This window comes from Andrena cerasifolii, chromosome 3 (genome assembly GCF_050908995.1).
Source record: "Andrena cerasifolii isolate SP2316 chromosome 3, iyAndCera1_principal, whole genome shotgun sequence".
NCBI classification, from domain to species: Eukaryota; Metazoa; Arthropoda; class Insecta; order Hymenoptera; family Andrenidae; genus Andrena; species Andrena cerasifolii.
The window spans coordinates 20,530,354-20,551,788 of record NC_135120.1 but is presented as its reverse complement, the minus strand read 5'-3'; the positions used below and the strand labels follow the sequence as shown (position 1 = coordinate 20,551,788).

General features: G+C 44.9%; 3 protein-coding genes across 3 annotated transcripts in view; 1 reads left to right on the top strand and 2 right to left on the bottom strand.

Annotated features, from left to right (window-relative positions):
- Positions 1 to 21,435, top strand: part of LOC143366758 (trypsin-1-like) — a 356,002-nt gene that overhangs the window by 42,240 nt on the left and 292,327 nt on the right. The gene's annotated exons all lie outside the window — the stretch shown is intronic.
- On the bottom strand, positions 418 to 1,302 carry LOC143366849 (uncharacterized). The gene has a single exon (XM_076808269.1). It carries the CDS (start codon positions 1,278 to 1,280, stop codon positions 438 to 440), a length of 843 nt encoding a protein of 280 aa, XP_076664384.1. The 5' UTR covers positions 1,281 to 1,302; the 3' UTR covers positions 418 to 437.
- On the bottom strand, positions 8,536 to 10,541 carry LOC143367546 (uncharacterized). The gene is made up of 3 exons (XM_076809502.1): positions 10,180 to 10,541; positions 9,523 to 9,768; positions 8,536 to 8,789 (listed from the first exon to the last, which is right to left on the bottom strand). The coding sequence occupies exons 1-3, from the start codon at positions 10,490 to 10,492 to the stop codon at positions 8,536 to 8,538; spliced, it is 813 nt and encodes a 270-aa protein (XP_076665617.1). The 5' UTR covers positions 10,493 to 10,541.

The window sequence follows — 21,435 nt, the reverse complement described above, 5'->3', positions numbered from 1 at the left end:
CGCGTTAAACGCGAGAAGGAGCGTAAATAATGCCCCGTTATAAATAAAATTCTGCGATGCATCGCGAAAATCTACCGCGACGTAAGAAATCTAAGGTTCAACCAGAGTTCCGTGGTGCTTAAAATTTATTACTTAAAAACAGGAAGTTTCTAGAGGCAGCGTGTACAGTCTTTTTCAATCTTATCTCCAAGTCTCGCGAAATAACATCGCACCTCTTTGTCACTATCTAATCCATTCGGAGTTTAACAATTTCTTTCTATAAAAATATGCTGTTTGTAAACGACGCTTCGCAGCACCGGTGTACAGCGAAATTATACTGAAACGATGCTGAACATATGACGATCACAGTGGCTGTAAACTCAGCAATCCAGAACAGTAGCGTGTTACAAAGAAGAATCCACCTTTCGCGGTACGTAGTCAGCCTTGTTTTCCATTCTTCAGCCCTTGTGACCTTTGCTGTATCCAAACTTCTTCCCAGAGTGTTGATCGCCCTTCTTCCCATAAGAATCATGATGGCTGTAATGGTCGTCGTGTCCATGCTTCCCATGGTGTCCCTTATGCTCTTCATCGAGATGGCCCTTGTCGTGATGTCCCTTTTTCCCGTGATGATCCTCGTGGTAGCCAGAGTGGTGATGCCCACCCTTCTTATGCTCTCCCTCTTTCTTCTCATGGTGTCCATGGAAGTCCCCGTGCTTGTTATGATGCCCGCCTTTGTGGTAGTCGTCGTAGAATTTGTGCTCCTTGTGGTACTCGTCCTTGTGGAACTTGTTATGGTACCCTTTAGTCTTGTGGCCCTTCTTGTGGCCTTTCTTCTCGCCGAACTTCCCACCCTTGTGGCCCTTCTCGCCCTCGTGGTGCTCCCCGTGCTTCTCGTGCTCGTCGTGGTGGCCCTTCTTCTGGCCGCCGTGCTCCTCGTGGTGGCCGGTATGATGTTGTTTGTCGTGCTCGCCCTTGTCGTCCTTATCGTGATGATGATGGCTCTTGTAGCCTTTATCGCTCTCCTCGCCGTGCTCGCTATGGTGGTCCGAGTGATGACTCTGCCCGCCGCCGGACTCGTGACGATGGCCCTGGTGACCCGTGGCCGCCGGGACAAGGTCGCTGCTGGATTCCTGGAGGCTGGGGATAGACGTCACTGAGACGATCGACGGCTGATGCGCGTTACTGTCCTCGACCTGAGCATCTCGACGGTCCCGGTAGACGTTCAGATCTCGAGCATGGCACGTATGAAGCGACAGCTGCAGCAGCAGGCACAAAACGACGGAGGACGCGGCTGGCAGCATCTCGATCTGCTCTCAACGCGATCATCCGACTGATGATGGACGCCGCCACGGGTGACACTTAAATATCCACGGTCCGATTGTTCCGTCACGGTGCTTCCGTTCGTTTCCGCCGAATACACTTTCATCCGCGAGACCGCAGGCCTTCGTCAGCGTCACTCTGGGGGGCGGGACGGTCCTTTCACACTTTCTCGCGCCCGTAATGAAATGCTACGGTGCCTTTTCGCGTAGACGATTTGCTGAAAAACTCCCTCGATTGTTGGCCCGTGGCTCTCAGTGACGTAATTCAGATCGATACCTCTCGAATGTATTGTATAATTCGAGTGGAAGCGCTCTTCCAGGGCGGCGAGTCTTAAGAAGTAGACGATTAGAACGTTTTGAGTAGGTGATTCAGCAGATTCTGAAGAATTCTTGTAGACGGATTGGCATTAGCCTCTTGCATAGTAACTTGAGCTGGCTATTTTCTTGCTGCATGTACCGTTTGATAATCAATCTAGAGACGCGGTAGCGTCTCGACGCCAAGTACATGTTTCCACACACTGTATTTGTCGACTGACGCTACCGCTATCATTTACTCGAGAAACGGGTAATCCAACCTAACCTGAAACTTATTTCATTAATATCTCATCACGCCTGCAATATTTTCTAAATTTAAAGGCATTTTTCTTATGTAAACCGCATATAAGCTTTCGAATAAGACCAATTTCAATAAAATCGGTCCACGCATAACAGAGATATCGTAATATCGTCTCATGGATCAGTCGGAAACGGTAAGATTTTTCTCCTGATTCTTCTTCTTCTTCTCCAGTCAAAATTTTCGTCAACATAATACGTATACTACGTTCTTTATGGGGATCAAAAATAGTAATCAGTTGATTACTGAAGATTGCTGGAGACATAGTTCAAGTCGGGGCTAGCTATGCAACAATATAATCACAACATAATTAGTCAATTATGTTGTACACGTTTCTCCTTCTATTAGTAGATTAACATACATGATTTATTTTTCCTTCGCGTTATACGAGACGAATTGATGCGACAGAGCTTGACTGGCTGATTAATTACCCCCGACCTTTTTGCTGCAATGAATAACTCAGTACTTCCAGGTCTCATTCATCAGTACCACTTACGTTTTTACTTGCAACGGAATGGTATCTGTCCTGCGCGCCCCGATAAAAGTTTCTACACACTTCCTTGCATACCCACCAACTTTCCCAATCGAAGTAATTTGACCAGAAAATGCAGCGATCAGCTACAAAGTCTCTAATGCTCCCCCACAAAAACCAATACCTCACACTTTTACCGAAGCCTCTGATCGTGTTTTAGGCGTCTCGACGAACCAGTGCATGACTGGCCGAGACAGCGAAAAAGTCCGTAGCAACCCGGTGTGTAACTTTCTACGACGCAATGGGCGCGAAATCGCGTTACCGGTTACATACATAGTTCCGCCAATAATTTACAGGGGTGCCCCGAGCTTCGTTCGCGAAACAGGGCCGATTAACGGCTTTGTTTCACACGCTCGATAAATGGAAGCCCGTGAGCGAAAGCCCGTGACCCCGATCGATGGTCGAAGTTAAGTGGCTTACCAGGTGTTCGTACAATGAATTTAATTAACGCCATGACGAACGACTGGCGGCCGGTACACGTATCGGTATGCGCATCGCCGATGGTTTCGTCGCCGTGCCCTTCGCGCGACTCGAACCATCGATAAACAGCCTAATGTCGCTATTAATCCTATTACTCGCGGCGTAAATCCGCCCCTCCGTCCCGTCGCTGTGCCTTACGCTCGTAAACGCCCCCGCTATTTATACTCGTCATAAACCAAAAACAATTTATGGAATTTTACAGACGTCGGCGACGCGTATATCACCCCTCGATGACCGACGCTCGTTGCTGGGAACGTTTCGCTAACTGTTCGCCCATTCGTTCCGTTTCTGCTGACGGTTTTATCGCACGACTTTGCAAAATCCCCGGCGATTCGATATCTTTAAGATATTAGCCGCAAGAGGCGGCTTCCATCTGGCCGGTCCAGTCGGACGTACGAACATCTCGGGCGCCGCAAATTCGCAGCAGTTTGATTTGTGGTGTAGCGGATGCGTGGCCAAAGTCACTGCAATTTAATGAAATTCGTGAAAGCATGGAGGGCTGTAGCGGGTCAGGAAGTGGAAAAATGTTCGGTCCCTTTATAACGATGCTTTAGAATAGTCTGATAGATTTGAGTACAGTTGTTCTGTCTTCGAATCAGAATTTTATTATTATTATTACACGTAATTCCGTAATTACACTAAGAGAAAGTTTCGAGACTACGGTATCCCTAGTTCCACTGGATCCAACGTCCATCATCAGTGAGAAAGAAATTTCCTGCCAGGGATAGCAAGAAGTATCCAGCTCAATCTCATAATTGACGACCAGGGCAATTAATCAAGTTCACGTCTGCTAACGAATTGCTCCCAACTGTTTCTGCACGTAGCTGGTTCGCGGCCATTAAGATTCCCGCGAAGTGTTCCGAGATAACCGATGCGATAGGGGTCGCTTCCACGGGCTCGATACAGAATCGAGTTTTCTTTCGGGCTACTTATTCGGCCGGGCGCATCGCCGTCCTCGCTCCAATCTCCATTGCAAATCAGGAAAGCCGAATTCGCAGTTTGAAACGGTGATCGATAGATTCGGCCTCTTTACGACCTTATTTGGCAGGCTCCTCCGCTAGAGATTGGCTCCTCCGGCGTTGGCGCTGCATAATCAAGATAAAGATTGGTTACTGCCCAGCTTCCATCGGGGCGAGGGAGGGAGGACCGGGGCCTTCTCCTTTAGACAGGGAGAATACCGGATACCGGAGGCTCTGCCAAGTTCGATTTGGACTCGGCGTCGTCGTAACGGAGATTAGATTAGGTGGCGTTCCCTTTGGACCTTCCAGATGGAGAGATTGCTTTGTAAGCAGATCCAAGGACGACGGTCGGATCGCAGCCGTGAACGGTATCCACCCCCTTCGTTTGGAAAAGTAGAGGCCGCCCACTATTAAATTAAACCTTCAACTGCCGCTGGTTACCTTGAAAACATCCCCGCTAAGTGCTATCACCGTTTGTCGTGGCTAAGCAATTCCCCCTTTACTACATAATAAAACGCGACTTTATTTCCAATCTTCTAATTCAACCGGATCGCTCACCTTGATGCAGCTTTATCAAGAAGGCTCCTTTGAATGCAGTACAATTTGGTGAATTTTTAATGAATTTGGGGACAGATGAAGCCGCACTGAATCCTGCTTCAGTCTAAACTTTTCTGCACAGTGGTGCAAGCAGGGCTTGAATAGGTTTTGAAAATAACTGTTTCAAACTGTTATATAAAGGTTCTGACTGAAAGAGTTATGAAGAACCTTTATTCGGAATAACCGTTATAAAGAACCTAAATGTCAGACTATATAAGTATAAGTTACGGTTCCTATATAGCTCTATAACTTTTATTTTTTAGGTTCTATAACTTTTATTTTTTAGGTTCTATAACTTTTATTTTTTAGGTTCTATAACTTTTATTTTTCAGGTTCAATATAAGTTACTAAGCGGTTATAGAACCTAAAAAATAAAAGTTATAGAACCTAAAAAATAAAAGTCATAGAACCTAAAAAATAAAAGTTATAGAACCTAAGAAATAAAAGTTATAGAACCTAAAAAATAAAAGTTATAGAGCTATATAGGAACCGTAACTTATATAGTCTGATATTTAGGTTCTTTATAATGGTTATTCCGACTAAAGCTCCTTCATAACTCTCTCAAGAACCGAAATCTTTATAATAACGGTTTCAAGCCCCGGCTGCAAGTGGATCTTGTTTTTCACACACCGGGACTACGTAACAGTCGTTAATTTAGATGCGAATACCTCTCCTGCAGATTTGCTTAATTACAGCAGGTCTCCCTGTTGTTTGCCGGCGAGGTGAGGCCACCTCCCCCCCGCGACACCGGGGGTGTGCAATCAGTTGATGGCGCAAAGAAGGCCAACCCTCTTTCGTCCTTCGCAGGAAGCCTGTTTCGCATTCAAGTCTAACGCTCCGTCGACTGGTCCAGCTTCCTCTCACCCCTTTCCATCCATCGACGTATCGTCCCTTGCCCGGCTTTTATTCGCCGAATAAAATGGCCCCACTGTAGGCAGGCGAACAATGAATCCTACGTCGCCTCCTAAACCGCTAATGAAATTGTTTCCCTATCTGAATTCACTCCGCCGGAAGTTTCGATCGGGAGCGCGAGCGTTCGGAGCGAGGAGGGTAACTAACATTGACGCTCGATGGCTCGAGCTGACTGTTTCGAGATGTACGAGGTGATTCCGATTAAGTGCACTCGAACGTGGATTGCGTGTCGTTTGATATCGAGTCGTGCTCGAGGACGGGTCGTTTGTTCGTGAGGGATGTTCGAATTTCACGCTAGCTTGATATTTTCGAGCACCACAGCGGGGATTTTTTCGTTTCCAAGTGCGGTGCGAGCACCGATCGCGATGTTATGTTAATGGAGTGTGGCGTGCGCGAGAAGCAGCTTGGAGCTCGAGTGGTTCTGGTTAAATCATTCAGAATTCGGATAATCCACAGTGAACACATTAGAATTAGCGAAACTTTCCCTCATAATCCTTGCATCCCCATTTACACCGTTCAACTACCACTAATGAGAGGATCTGAAAATGGGTACACGTTCCAGCCCCCTTCACCCACATTCCCCCAATTTGTTTACGGAAACGTACGGCCGCAGTGGCACGCTCGAGCTAGAATCGGCCAACGAACTTTTAGCGTAGTTTTATGTCCGCGTGATGGCCGCCCGCCGATTGTTGTTTCGCGGATCCACCGAACAGCGAATTAACCGAGGCTCGGGCGATGACAGCGGAATCATCCTTTGTCACGCGCTCGCGGCGTTTAACAATAATTATCTCGCGCAATTAACGAACCGATTCCAGGCCCGCGCTGGCGTCACGAAAGTTTCCTCGTTATAAATAATTGCAAAATCCAGCGGCACGGACGGCCGTATTCGCGCGTCAAGCGTCGTTCTCCGTCCGACGCCATGCTCGCGTGACCGAGCGTACTTTTTAACGAACACCACGGAGTTCTTCGTTCCTCGACTTAGCCCATGCTAATGGCGTCCCCCGACGATGTATCCAGGTCCTCTTATCCCCGGGAAAACACCGCGATTTTAAACGCTGCACGTCGCGCGCATCCTCCCTCCAAGAGCGGCAATCGTGACACGCAATCGTTGAAGATCGTAAATACTATTGCGAAAGCCAAGCGTAGGTATAGTGCCTCTACGAGCTACAGTGACTTAGGTGTGAGGTCACTCAGCGGGGTCTTAATCGATACCCAGCTGGGTACGTGTCGCCAAACGTGCCCCCTATTCCCTCTTGCAAGACTGCGTTTAGGGAAGTCCAGGACAAAACCGGGGTCCTAAAGGGTAAAATCTCCAAAATTACCTGAAGCATGCAGTGATTCTAATTTAAAATAAGTTGTTAATATAAAATAATTTATATTACAACTGTTCTAATGCTGTACATGTACCTTTCTACAATGGATTTGTATTGAATATTTACTGACAATGAGACAATTTTTAATAGCCAGTAGCAAAGCTTAATTGATGTCTTTTAATAATGATAATCAATTTCTTTTTTATTTTATTAAAATCGAAATTGTAACACTTAATCTTTAGGGCCCCGGTTTTATCCTGGTCTTCCCTAAATACAGTCCTGCAAGAGGTAGTAGGGGGCAGAGTTGGGCATTAGCCGAATAAATTTTGATTCGACTAAATCTTTATTCGAAATTTAGTCGAATACAAATTCAGTCGACTAAAAATTTATTCGTTATTCTCGAATACGTTATTCACTGCATTCGAAATTTTTATTCGAAGGTTAGTCGAAGAAAAATTTAGTCGAATAATGCCCAACTCTTGTAGGAGGGCATGTTTAGCGGCCCATACCCAGCAGGATATCGGTTAAGACCCCGCGTAGTGGCTTCACACGTAAGTCACTATATCTCGTGGAGGCACTATACACAATTGAGAAGTTGCAATTGTTGGAATTTGGAAATTTCCGTTGTACAAGAACCTGAGGGAGAATAGAATCCCTTCAAACTTGAATCCATCATCCATTCAAATTATTTTCAATTCTGTCGTCAACCTGTTCCATCCATCTAATCTGAAACTGACTTCTGGATTGTCAAATGAATTATCAGCGCTCCTCAGACAGACGCATCTATCTGCGTCGCTTAGTACTGGAGCATCCATGAATGAATTGGCTGCCAATAATCGACAGTGGATGGACAATGGTAATGTAACGAGCTACGGACGGCCAGTAGTTCCGAATGACTAATTGCAATTTAGATCGGCTCATCAATGCGATACACAAGCGTAATATCATTAAATTCTGTAACAACGACACCCCCTGCTTTTAGACTGTGTGGAAATTACGGGGCGTATTCGTCAAGCAATAAACGCAATCTATTTCTGAAATAATTGGCGCCCGTGTTATCGGCGAAGTAACAATTGGAACGTTGCTACCATTCGACGCAACACGCTCGTGGGTATTTCGAGTCTTAACGAGCCCCATTATGCTGCAACATAATCGTATGAAACCGTGCCCATCGATTTTTGGTAACATCGTAAACAGAGGTGTTTATGTACATTTATCAGGTAACATTTAATAACAATATTGCTCCTCGTCCGTGGACGCGCGTACAATGACAACAACGGGCCCAGATGGTAATTGCATTAGCCTATAAAACAATCCACGTCGCTGTTATTATATTGAAAGTCTCTTTGCGATGTTGTCCCGAATGATTACGTTTTCCAATTCCCGCTCGATTGTCCTCGTAATTGGTCGTTTTTAATGGCTCCGTCCTTGATTGATAGCGAAGGTCCGCTCCACTGCCTACTCGGCGTCCCTTTTAAACATGTTTTTTCAATTCGTATAATTTCTCTGCGGAGCGCTCCCAACTATATCCCAACCACATTATATTTTATTGTTCAGAAATCAATGTCCTGTGTATTCTGCATCGCATCAATCGCTGCGGCAACATTCGAGAGATTTTATACAAAATTTGGGCACAGCTTCGCCCTCTAAAGCGGCCTCTAAATTTTTTTATTAATCTGATATATACTCGAAGACATATAATTCTCTGTTTCGCTTCTCGCGTAGTTATCAAGAATGTCTAGGGCAGCGCAGCATGGGAAAGGCACATCTGTTATGCAGACGCTTGGAGTGGAAGGTATGAAAAGTGAAACCCAATCCACTCGCCGGTGGATTAATAATAATGGTCTCCCTGGTTTCCATGCTCGCCGCCATAGTTCCTCGAGTAGGAGCTGCGGGCTTCGTAAGAACCATCCTCCCCGTCGCCGTTCTTGTAGCCTTCGCTGTGGCCATAACTCGAGGATCCTGGTCCATGATCCGTATAGCGGGCACCATCGTGGGCAGAGCTATCGCCAGCTTCGACGTGTTCATTGCCATGATCGTGAAGATCCCCCTCGCCGGCCTCGTAATGAGTATCGACGATGGTACCTGCCGGCAAGTTTATAATAATGCAGCTCGCGAACGAGCCCGAAACAATGGCTTTCACGGTAATAACATTAACTACGTCCAGCGGCTTTTTCATCCGGTGACGAAATTTAGATGGATGTAAAACAGTGGAAGCGTTCGCGTAATGGCATCGAACGATACCCCCGCTGCGAAATAATTAGTAGCATGGTCGCGCGCGTCGCTGAAATTAATACGAAACGGGAGCGTCAACGTGTTCGGCTGATACCATTAACCCGCACGGCGGAGTTTTATTGCCGATCGGTGCTTCGGCCGCGAAGTTTGCCGGGCAAAAATTGCGATCGATGCCTGGTAATGTGTTCCGCGAAAGTAATACGATACACCGTAGGAAAATGTGCTCATTAAGCGGCGCTTCTGCCGGCCGCGACAGAAGAGCTTCGCAAACTCGGTAATCATTCAACATCTCGCAATTAGCAAGATTAAAAAGCACGGTAGAATGTTGCCGGCCAAGTGGGAAGATTACATCCGGAATTAAACGACTCTTCGTTGCCAAGAATTGAAAATCGTGGCTGCTAGCAAGTGTCCCTTCAGCCACGGCATGGACACCGTCGAGTTCTCGCCAATTAAAAATTCATGTCCCCGAGCTCGCAAATTAGCAAGGAGCGCCGTTTCCCCAGCATCACCCCCGTGCACACCCCCCCCCCCCACCATAGTTGCCGTGCAATTACGCGCTTTACATTGTGCTGTTTCGCCGTACCTGCGCCCTCGTGATCGCCACCCTTCCTCGAGCGAGACCCAGCGCTGTGGCCATTTTTCTCGTCAGCGCGCGCGTTCCCGTAGGCAGCGTGCTTCTCGAATGCGTACTTGTCGCCGTCCCGCTTGTGGAATGTGTCGAGGGTCTTATACCCGTGATTGCCCTTGCTGTAGGTTGCCTTCAAGTAACCCTTCTCGCCCTCGGCGTCGCTGCCGTACGTCTTGTAGTATCCACCCTCGTCCGATTTCCCTAAAACCACCGTGTTGTTCGTTCTCGTTATCAACGGCGCGGACACGCCGTGCCAAAAAGACTCCATGGAGAATGCTGGAAACATTCTGCCCCCAGACTGGAGAAGTTCATCGAAATTGCATTGAAATTACTCCATTTCCATTACCCCGCCGCGGACCGCTTCATATTTATGAGGCAATTACCCAGCCGCCCAGCGTCGTATGTTTTATTATTATAATATTTTCCACGCGTAAATATGCGGCGGAGTCAATCAACTAATGGAGATTCGTTAATTAAGTAAACAGAATTGTGTATAATTCGCGAAGCATCTGCGCGTCCCGATGCACGGTTGAATTTTCCATTTCGCCGGGAAATGTTACCACAGTGTAACTGAAACTTTGATTGCCGACAAATAGGTAGGGAAGAACGTACCAGATGCATTTTTCATAAGCTTCTTTGGAGCTTGATCCTTGCCAGGCGTGTTCCCTTCGCCCAGGAGATCCTCGACTTCCGTGGCGAGCGCTAATGGCGCCGGCTCGCGAACATCTCGACGAAGCGACTCGACGCTGACGACGTCGCCCCTCGGAGACAGCAGTTGCCCGGGACTGACAGGCTCCGCTGAGGAGCAATGAACGAGAAAGGCCAGCAGCAGCGATCCTCGCCACATATTCGCCGATGCTACCGATTCACCGATATCGATGTCGATTGTTTGTTGGTAAACTTGAGCAGAGGCTGCTTTATTCATCTCCTCCCACTCGGCGCTTGACGCGAATTTTCTTTCCAGCAGAAGGGATGCCGAGGCAGATGCCGGCGATCCAGGGAATTTCGCAACCACCTCGAGCCGTCAGCTTCTCGAATAGTCGAGTTTCGCATGGTCGTACTGTGAACAGTTGTAGGGTAAAGAGTACAGTGTTTGGCCCTATTTTGAGAAATGAAAATATATAAAGAAATATCAATGTTATGCTTTTTTAATGAACATATTCATATTCCTTGTACTTTTTTGCTTCGAATGTAATCAATATTTCTCCACTCATTATATACTGTGATTATATTTAAAAGCAGATGGAGACTCGGCTTTACAGCTTGAAAATTACAGCGATTCAATAAAAAAATCATGAGTACAGTTGAAAGTTTTCGAATATTTTAATGTATTTGTGATATCAATATCTCTCATATTCTGTATATATTGATAAATAACGGTCAAAACTTTATAAAAAAATTATTTATTTGTTAAAATTATACATATATGAAAATTACAGGAGGCCAACAACTGTCATATGAATAATGTTGAATAGGAATAATTGGCCGGACTGCCGGCAACTATTTTATAACCATGATAACGGTAAAACAGTTATTGGCCCCCTATTCATTAGCTGTATTGAAACGGTAATTTTTTAAAAAAGATTCAATATTTACATAATTATAGTACAATGAAATAAAAAGAAGTACTATTATGTATGTTATATTTTAAGTTTCTTGTGATTTGAATTTTAATTGGTGTATTCAAATTCAATTTGGTTATTAAATTTATTTAATTAAATTGGAATTAAAAATGAAATTTTATTGAATTAATTGGATAAAGCAGCAAGAGAAAAACATTAAAAAAAAGAGAAAATCAGTAACAAGGAGAATACTATTCAAAATAAAAGAGCGAAACCAATAATTATATTCAATGAAAGATGCCCAAAAAAGTATACCTTGTCAGAGATAATAAGTGGCCAACCATTGCACTCTTTACCCTAAGTATTTGGAATTGGCGTAACGGAGAATAAAACTGGAACGTGTAAATAATCAAATGTGAACAGAATGTTAAAATAGAGGATACATTTATGATGATGGTAGGCGATATGGTAAAGCTGCATATATTTTGAATTCGGAAAATTATAAATTACCGATTAATCGAGAGCTGTTGTATCGACGAAATTTTCTATCTAGATATTACTGACCAATTTGTATACTGAGGGCTAGTCCCATTTAAATAAATAATAAAGGTAAAAGATAATAATAAAATATTAACGGAGAGAAATACTTGAGTGATAAAAATATTCAGAGATCCGATATACACTGCCATTGTTTCCATGGCACAAAGATCTCCCTGAAAGTGCTTGTATCAAAGTCCTGTCGATAATACAACTTTCTAAAGCCACGAAATGGCTTTCTACGCGAATAAAGATTGCCAAACCCGTTCCAGTGGTTCAGAAATCGAAAAATGGGCAACTGTAACTAAATCGAGAACAATTGTACCGCTGGACGCACGAGCGATTTCACGCTTTCCACGATCGCGGGAATAAAAGGACGTCGAGATCGAGCAGTGGCGCGATCGAGTGACATAACGACACCGAGATCGTTGCTCCCGCGAAAGTGTCCCCCTTTTTTTTTTGTTCCTCAAGAGATTGACACAGGATCGAGGTTCTTGCGCGAAATCGTTTTTCGGCGATGCATTATCTCACGTTTCTTACCGGGACGTTTCCAGTCAGTCGATTCTTACGCGGTTCGTTAGAAGCCGCCCGAGTGACCATTCTTTCATACGTTTCTTATTCAGCTGCTTGCTGGATCGTTGGGGATTGTGTAAGCGAAATAGACACAAGACACTGTTACGCTGACTTCTTAATCAAAAGTACAGGATGATCCATGGATCTGGGTCGAGCTGCAGTTCTTATCAATGTGAAGACACAAACGATGCACCAAGGGATATCTTTACTGATCTTCCCTCGTCTCCAATTACCATTCCGAAAATACAATTTACACGAAATAACTATCAAATATAATTGACTAATTAATGTTTAATTTTATGTTATGGTTGGGCCTATTAACAGTTTATACTGCAGCCTCGCCTTTACTTTCTCCTTATGTACTATACCTTTGTTTTACGAGTAATAAAGACGAAATAATAATAATAATAATAATACGAAAATCAATGTAGATACTCCACCGTCGCAACCCCGACGCACATAAAACTCTAGAAGAATGATTCTTCAAGAATCCCCCCCGCTCATCACCCCTCGCAATCACAGGGAAACCGTAAACTCGTCCCGGCTCCTAGAATCACCCTGTACAGTCACAATGAAACCCAGCGTACATCGAATTCGCAACGGGCGTTGGGATCGCGACGTTCGCTCGCAACGAGAAATGACACGGATATCGCCTAGCGGGTACGTAATACGGATGTTACGTAAAACGATTTCTAAAAGATGTCGGTGCGCAGTTATTAAGAATTTCTGCTTTGAATGGAACGCATAACTCGGCGCCGTTCTCGTCGAGAATAAAATATATCGTCGCGTGGAATGTCGTTCCCGGGACGGGGGAATTTCCCCCATCCCCCGGGTCGAGCGGAGGGAGGCGTAATTTTTCTTTTCTATTTGAGGGGGGGGGGGCAAGCGGGGACGGAGGAAAGAAGGAACGAAAGAACGGAAGCGTCAGAGGCGTGGACGTAATCGAGCTTGAAACCGCGCTAACCGCTCGCCGCAAGCCGACGCTAAGCGGCCTAGATGGGCCAGCTACGCCAGCTACTTTCCATCGGGATAATCCGGTAATTTGAAAATCTCGGAAGGAATGTAACTCCCCCGTAACTGCTCGCCAGTCTTGTCCGCGCTAAGATCCTCGTTCTCTCGCTTGTTGCACCGGGACGCCGTCGCGAAGCCCGCCTACCCTGCTGATGAAAGGCGGCCGCGTTTAGGATCGCGGTAACCGACGCGAATTAACCTAATTGATACGAAATTCCGATCCAGTTAAGGCGCGGAATCCTGCGCGTTTAAGAGGTCCAAGGGATCCCGGCAAGCTGGAAAATTCGGCGGATCGGGAGATTTCAGGCCGTTAGAACTTTGTGGATTAGAACGTTTGAGAAATGCAGAGAATCTCCGTAGTTCCGGGCGCTTTGAGAAACTCCCGTGGACTCATTAAGAATTTTGGATAATTTAGCAAAGTGTTTTATATTCAGAGAAATGTGGATGTTTGAACGCGCTCAGGGGTCGTAGAAGTTCCTGCAAATTCCACGAAAGTGATAATCTACGAAGTGAATCTGGCTGAATGGTAAACCCTCCGGAGTGTACGTGGAAGATTTGACGTGTATAATCGATAGCAGCTGGATTGTTGCGCGGTGCAGACGTCCTAATGTATTCGGCGCCGCGGTTATCGACGTACACGTGTCGTTATACATAAAGATGCTCGATACCGTGCCGCGACGTCGTGTCAGAGCTGGGAGCCCGCCCACGAGGGTGGAAATATATCCAGCGCGTGTATGCAGTTGCCTGGAGTTATTTCGGAAGAATGCCTGTCGTTTCCCCGCGCCGCCACGCGTCACCCGATTCTCGGTCGGAACGGCGACGATTCTTCGGTGCCCCCACTCGGTGCGCGGCCCCGCTTAAATGGGCAGCCGAGATAAATCGCGGGCGATGTTTACTTTTAATTTCATTACACCGAAACGGACTTAGCGGTTTTAATAAAGAGGGCCGTTGCTCCGTGAAAATTGCACCGCTCTGTTTTCCGTGGAACGCATTCCCCCGGACTTATCTCTTTTATTTCCGCTCGTACGTGCAATTTTTATCGCGGTCGCTTTATTCAACCCACCCCCTGTTCCCCTGATTTCCCTTTAAACGCGAATGGTTGAACACATTTCCCCTCGATGCCCACGTAATATCCTTTCTTTTAACGTGCCAGCCGTAATTTCGGTATTCAACGGTCGTCCGTCGAATTCGGTACGTGCTCCGGCGGACGAGCCGTTCTTAAAGATTTACGTTCGGATAATATTTAATAGAGGCCGGGACGTTGTACGTCAGTTTCTGACGATCCTGCGCCGATGACGCGGGGGCAGGGCCAAGGAGTTGGCACTGGCGAATAACACGCTGATTAATGGATATCCTTTAACGGGTTCGGGGGGTGGAAAGAATAATGCCGGCGCCTGGGGGATGAACTTTGATAAAAGCTTGTTGCTCGTTTTCCAATGCTCTCGGATCTATCGATGACGTTGGTCCGTGGAAAAAACCGAGCTCTCTTTATATTTATCTTTCGAGCAGGTTTCTTGTCTTTCTTAAGATTGATGGTCACTCGTTAAGGAAGCAACCCCTTGTCCAGAGAACGCTGAGTTTTACATTTTGTTTTCGGCAACGGACGTTTATAGCTGCTTTTTGAAAGGGGGTGTAATATATCATTTCGCGGCGGTTGCAACTTGATGGGAATGGTATCTTAATAGTGGCTGCGGTAAATATAAATGAACGTTGATGGTTACTTGTGATAAATGGTACTGGGTACTGATAAATGTAATGTAGACGTTTCTTTGGATAGTAAACATATCTAGATACTTTGAGACTTGCTCCAGAAGATGTTACTTGGGGAAAGCTGATGGAATACTTGAAAAGCGTCGAGTTTTCTTAGGCAGGGTGCATAGAGGGAAATAAAAATATCGATTTTCGATGACAGTAATGTCGCACAACGTATCACAGAGCTCTGTCTCACAGCTGGAGGATTAAATTGGCATCGAAGCATCCTAATCAGACATAAAACCAGCAAGGAATTAAAACGCAGAAAGAACAGCCTCCATTTACTCGTTGCAGACTTTTACCCCTGGTCTTAATAGCACCAGCTTTACAGCCTGCGTTTAAAGCTCTGCTAAGCACGAGATGCCATTCGCGTGCACCCTTTAAACTGCAACTGTAAAGTTTCACTTCTTGAACAGTCCGTTTGTCAGATTTATTGGGACCAGTAATAGATTTTGATGTTCCTTTGAGAGATAGCGTTCACGATGTGCAAGCCTTTTCTTTCTAAGAGTTGTATTCGATTTAGTACATTGCTTTTATTCTAACTCGAAGTGTTTTTGAATGTTCCAAGCCCCTTTCCCCTGTCGAATAGGGTAATTGTCACCGTGCCTAAATTTTGCGATGAAAATTTGTTCCAAGGATACATATTATTAGTTGAACATCTTGTCCTACTACTAGCATTAATGAAAATCAAAATTTTAATATTTGAGAGCATTAAAAAATTGACACTAAAAACATCCATTTTTTAGGAAAGACGCATTTCGAAAAAACGTTTAATTTTCCATTTAAACTTGTTAATTTTAACTTTTTATTTAAAAGAATAGTAAAAGCAAAGTAAAATGAAACATCTTTTTAATTTATACAGTTATAAAATACAATAAAATTGGAAAAATATATAGCTGTAGATATTATTTCTGCTTTTCTAAATTTAATTGTCTTTTCTTCTTCCTTCCACATTCATTACACATAAAATAAAAATAAAATGTGAAAAAGAATAAAAAGCCCACAAATATGTTTGGATTATCAGATTTGTCATTAAAAAATAAATAATTTGCATCCATCCCAAATGCCCGGAAGAGAGGCCGCACTTTCGTATTTCCAAGTGCTATGTCGAATATGACCTATTCTGGCCGCGAAATATTCCACAGAGTTCCTTTAACGTATTACAAAAGTTATACCACGAAAAACTATGAATTTTTAACAACTACGATAGCAAAAATAAACTCAACGTATAACTATCGAGGCAAAGTGCGGTAGGCTTACCTCGAAAAATAGCAAAATCTTTAAAAGTAATAATGGAAACACGTTCTCGCTTATTAATCTAACCTAAACGAACAGCCTAAGGCAAATAAAATCGACAGTGTTGTATTTTATTACCGATAACCCTGAAATACCGAAGGTGTGGCGTCTCTCCCGCAATTACCCTATCTTGTTCTTTTCTTCAAATTTCAGCTTTGCTTCCAGAGGGATGGTGGACGTAAACAATGTTCCGGGAAGTTTAGAGTAGACCTCGGCATCGTACAGATGCAGTTGAAAGTGCATATGCAACTTTCACCACCAATGGCCCGCCGTGACAGTAACTATGCTACATGGGAACAAGCATTGTGTCTACTCTGCACACTATGGACTTAATGTCTGACGGCGCTTTCCACCCTTGTCCACTGCTTGTCCCGGAAATGTGATTCTCGTTGAGTATGGCTTTCCTACTACTGCAGAATATTCTACTCCACTTCAACCAAATAAAATATTCATCCGATTGGTTCGCAACAGATATTTCCTTTAAGTCTAAAACTCTCCTGTATATCTGTGGGATCAGGATCCCCCATAGAATAAAAGGGAGCCAGGACTAAGAGACCAGGGAGAGTCGGCGTAGCCGTGGTGGCAAACGCGACTGATCAGCACGCGGGCGGCTCGGGTTCGATCCTCGACGCCCTGAGACTCTCTTTTTCCGTGGTTCCCGAACACGTAGGAATTACTACATCTATTCCTGCATATTTTCCAGAGACAAGTATTAAAACGAACTATGATTTACGAGAGAGCATAATTGAAAGACGTAATATACACTTACTTGCATTGTTTAAATTACAGTAGCGTGTAAATCACGAAGACGTTTAGTCAGTAAGTTCTCATTTCAATTGTTCGCACAGCGCACAGTTTCACAATGCATTACAACACAGAAGTACACAGATAACAAATGACGTACGATGCGAATACAATACAGGAAAGCAAGATCCAATAGCCAAATTTCTGGCCACTTAAGTGCAAAGTCCGCGCGAAGAGCAAATCGCTTAGAAGAGATAGCGAAGGAAGTTTTACTTAAGACCATGCAGCGTGTCTAATAGAAATTCATGGATTTCGACACTCGCGAAATTGCCGTGGTTATTTAACGACAATTTCAAAGTTTCCCCGTGGCACAGCGGAATTCCTGGATTAACCCTCGACGGTGTATTAAAAATGAGGAGCTTCCGGAGACAGATGTAGAATTTTCAATTGGAAAGTTTCAAAGGTGCGACACGGATTGAACGATTGAATTAATTTCGAAAAGAACATCCCCGGGAAGTTCCCCTCCCCCTTCGTTTCGAGGAAGACAAACCTCGGGTTAAAGCGAGCGACTTGTTAGATTTATCGCTCGTTGGGAGCGATGCTCAGGGAAAAGTAACGATCGAGTTATGAAATCGAACGGCTCCTGAACACATGGCGTAACGGCTCCATTCGTTTTATCACGGCCCCGTGATATTTGGCATCGCTGAGATAATACAGAACATCGTGAAACACGCCCCTCCGTCCTTTTTGCGCGCGCGGAATGGAGGGAATAAATCGCGTAAGGAAATCAGGAGATACAGAAGTTCGATTCCACTCGAATGACCTCATTTCTGGCATGGATTCCGACGATTTTATCGTGGAAGCTCGCTCTTCCCAACCCTCCCCCCTCGCGCCCCGTGACGTGCATCGATAATACCCAGCTATCGAGCGTCCCTGTGAAATGTGCGAACATCCCATGCTTTCTTGCTTGCTAAGTGATTCCTATCACTTTTCGATTACTGAACTATTTGTATCGCTTCTTGCTTGCCAAGCGATTCGTGACACTTTTCTATCTCTGGCCAATCGGTATCTTTTTCTGATTACCGAGAGGACCCGCCGGCTCTGTATTCATTCTGCTGCCCGCGCGAGCCGAGGATCACTGCATCCCGATATAATTGACAACTGTTCGAATGCTCGGATTCGACGATCAAGGAAACGGGGCAACGAATTGAAATTACCAGTGGTACAATCTCCAGAATGGCCACGTTGAAACCCCTTAGAGCTTGATTGGATTCCGAGGGAGCTGTTTCAGGACATCGTGGCGTCTCTCGAGGTATCGATCTCGGCTCGTTTTGCGCGATAACATCGCACGTACACCCGCTGTAAATCGTGTCCCTCGATTAGGGACTATTTTCGCTGATTGTCCAGCGAGTTGGTGGCAATGGTAATCTCAAGATTCTCGAGCGCCGAAAGAGTTACGCGTAGCACGGTCGGTGATTGTTTTAAGCGTTCAACAACCCTTCACCCCTTCACCCCATAGACCTCTGTTTAAGTGCAAGTGTCAGAGGATAACGCTAGAATACAAAGATAGAGAACAAAAGCTAAGTTGTAAAATGAATTTGTGGAGGTGGTAAAAGTAAAGGAAGCGAGAGTAACAGAAGTCATTCGTTGGTGGCTGGAGATTCTTTTTACAGAATAAGAATAATCCTTTTATTTCAAATGGAATTACTTGTTGTCCCATTGAACTTTGAATGGTATCTGGCGAAACAAGCCAAGATCCCCTCCTTAAAACTGGGCAATCAAACACACTGTCACGTTCGCCCTGACATCGAAGGCCAACATAATAAAAGACAGTGGAAACTGATTCCACCGAGCGCCTCCCTGGAGTATCATCTCGTTTCGCTTCGATCATGTTGTCGTAGACCGTATACGACCCTGTTCCTCCCTGTTATCCGACGCTCTTCCCCCGCGATGCCATTTTCCGAAATCTGCCCGGCTTTCGCCGCTGACGGGGGAGATCCTAAACTTCTTTGACAGTGATTCCGCAATGGGGTAGTTTTCCGTGATAAAAAGAGTGCACTCCTGCCCCTCGAGATCCTTTTATACCCTGGCTATTCTGAGCCACGTGATATGGCGAGGCATACAAAATCTGATTCATTTTCAGCTGCGTATTAACCTTGGACACGTTACGTTGCAAATTGATCGCTGCCTCGCTATGCTTAGAATAATTAAGTTCCGAGTTTGCACCAGAAAGAAAAGCATGGAATTCCAAAATCACAGATCCCAGAGATCGCAGAAAGTAAATTTCTGGAATGAGGAATTTTGACGGTTCCACCTTGACCGTTTAATAAATTCATCGTGACGGTTTCCTCGATTACTAAAAATTTCCTCGAAGCCTGAGTGAGAATTGAAACATCTTGTCGGCGTAATATCGTTCGTGGAGGGCAGGGCCTCGGTCTCCATGCCAAGATCAATCGATTAGAAAAATACGATTTCGGGGAGAACGGCGAGCAGCCCGTTAACTCGCACTCATATTAAAATAAATTGTGTCGCTTTCCTTGCAGTGGAAGATAGCGTAACATCCTGGACGAGCGTTCCCGCCTTTCGTTGATGTTCCATGGAATTCTCCGCCTAACGAGGTGCCAGGAGATCCGCCCCTGATTCAATTTCCCGAAGAAGTCTTCCCATTCTTCGGCGAAATTCAATTTCGACTTGAGTCTCGGGGCCATGTCACGGGGCACCTTAGAACGCATTTAAACGGGACAGGCCGGCTAATTAAAAGCCCCGAACATTTGCATTCCCCACCCCGATCAACTGAACATCCTTCCAATTTTTCCTACCGGTAAATTCCGGGAAAGCGTTCCAGCGAGATTCTTCCTGATAGTTCGCTCGGACATAATTATGCAGGAACGCGTCGCACGAAGTCGACCTAAAGCACTTTGTTGGGGCTCGGTATGCTGCCATATCTTTCCCGAGGACAGTTGTGCATACCGTTTCCTATTAATAATCATCTATGCCGTTTGCTTGCATCATCTTTTACTTAATCACGTGGACGTGAAATATGAAATGTCAAGTTCGTTAGCCTCTTAAGTCGCTCTTTTTAAGGGGGTATTCTACCCAAAAATTCTATTTTTTTTTGTTTGATTTTCAAATATTTTAGGGTTTCGAAAATATGTCTCTAAAACGTTAAGGTGAAATTCGAAAAACTCCCAGAGTTATAGGGGCTTAATTTTTTTAGATCGGGCGCACATTTTTCTCAAAAACTACTGGACCGATTGGGCTAAAATTTGACACGCATTCAAAGTGAATGTGTACCTATAGCCGGAACTAGAATTATATCAATAGTTTCAATACAACCTCCCCCACACCTTGTTTTAGCTCAAGAAAAGTCGACAAAATCAAATATAAATTTTTAAACAGCTGGGGTTTCGGTAACAATGTCCGGACTTGGTTACATCTACTTCAGGCGATAACTACACTCATATAGATTAAAAAAATCTTTGGTACTTTCGTTTCAGATGACTAGGACGGCCGCAATTCGTGCGCCCAATGGGGCCGATTTCTGATGACACGACCTGCGCTTCGGCGTGTAACTTGTACAAATTTCAATATAACGAATTCCAAAAATTTGTGTTGATAGTTCAAACACTACTAAACATGTGTGCAAAACCCCTGCCCTGTAGGTGCGATAGTTTTTCCAGAATTAATTTCCAAATATCACCTTCAAAAACGAGTGTCTAGACTAGAATACCCCTTAATCTATCAGTGCTTACTGCCGATTATCTTACGCGCCCATTAATCAATTTCTTTATTATATTCTTCTCATTACTTTTGATAAATTGCCTCGCAAACTTTCAGATGATGCAGGTAGATTTATACTGTACCTACTCTTGTACGGATTTATTTATTTTTCACTTGAAAGATAAAGATAGGAAGAGGTGGCCAACAAAAGGGACACGATTGCTAGCGAAAGGTATTACCACACCTCTATTTGCAAGCCTATAAAATAAAATTACAGTCAGCGCACGCCAATGTCGGTGCAACGTTCCGTCTTAATTCATCGATGGACGCGCGATAATGCTCGCAAAAATGGAGGTGAGAATTGCCCGGTGAAGGTGATCGTAACGAGGGATGGAAGCGGAGGTAGCAGAAGAAGAAGATGGCCACTGCAGGCCGGTAAGTCGGAGGTGGATGGGTTGTGTCAGGATTCAAGCTGATGCCATTCATCTTCGTCCGTTGAGTGAGCGACGAGCTGGCCTCGGCTGCTGCGCTGCTCCCGGGACATGCTCCTCTATCATGTCCACCAATACTTTGATCCCTTCGCCGTTTCAACCCTGTTCCTCGCGTGTACGGATGCACCCTCCGTTTCGACTTATTTTCCACCCTTAACTCCGCCATCCCTTCGCCGCGAGCG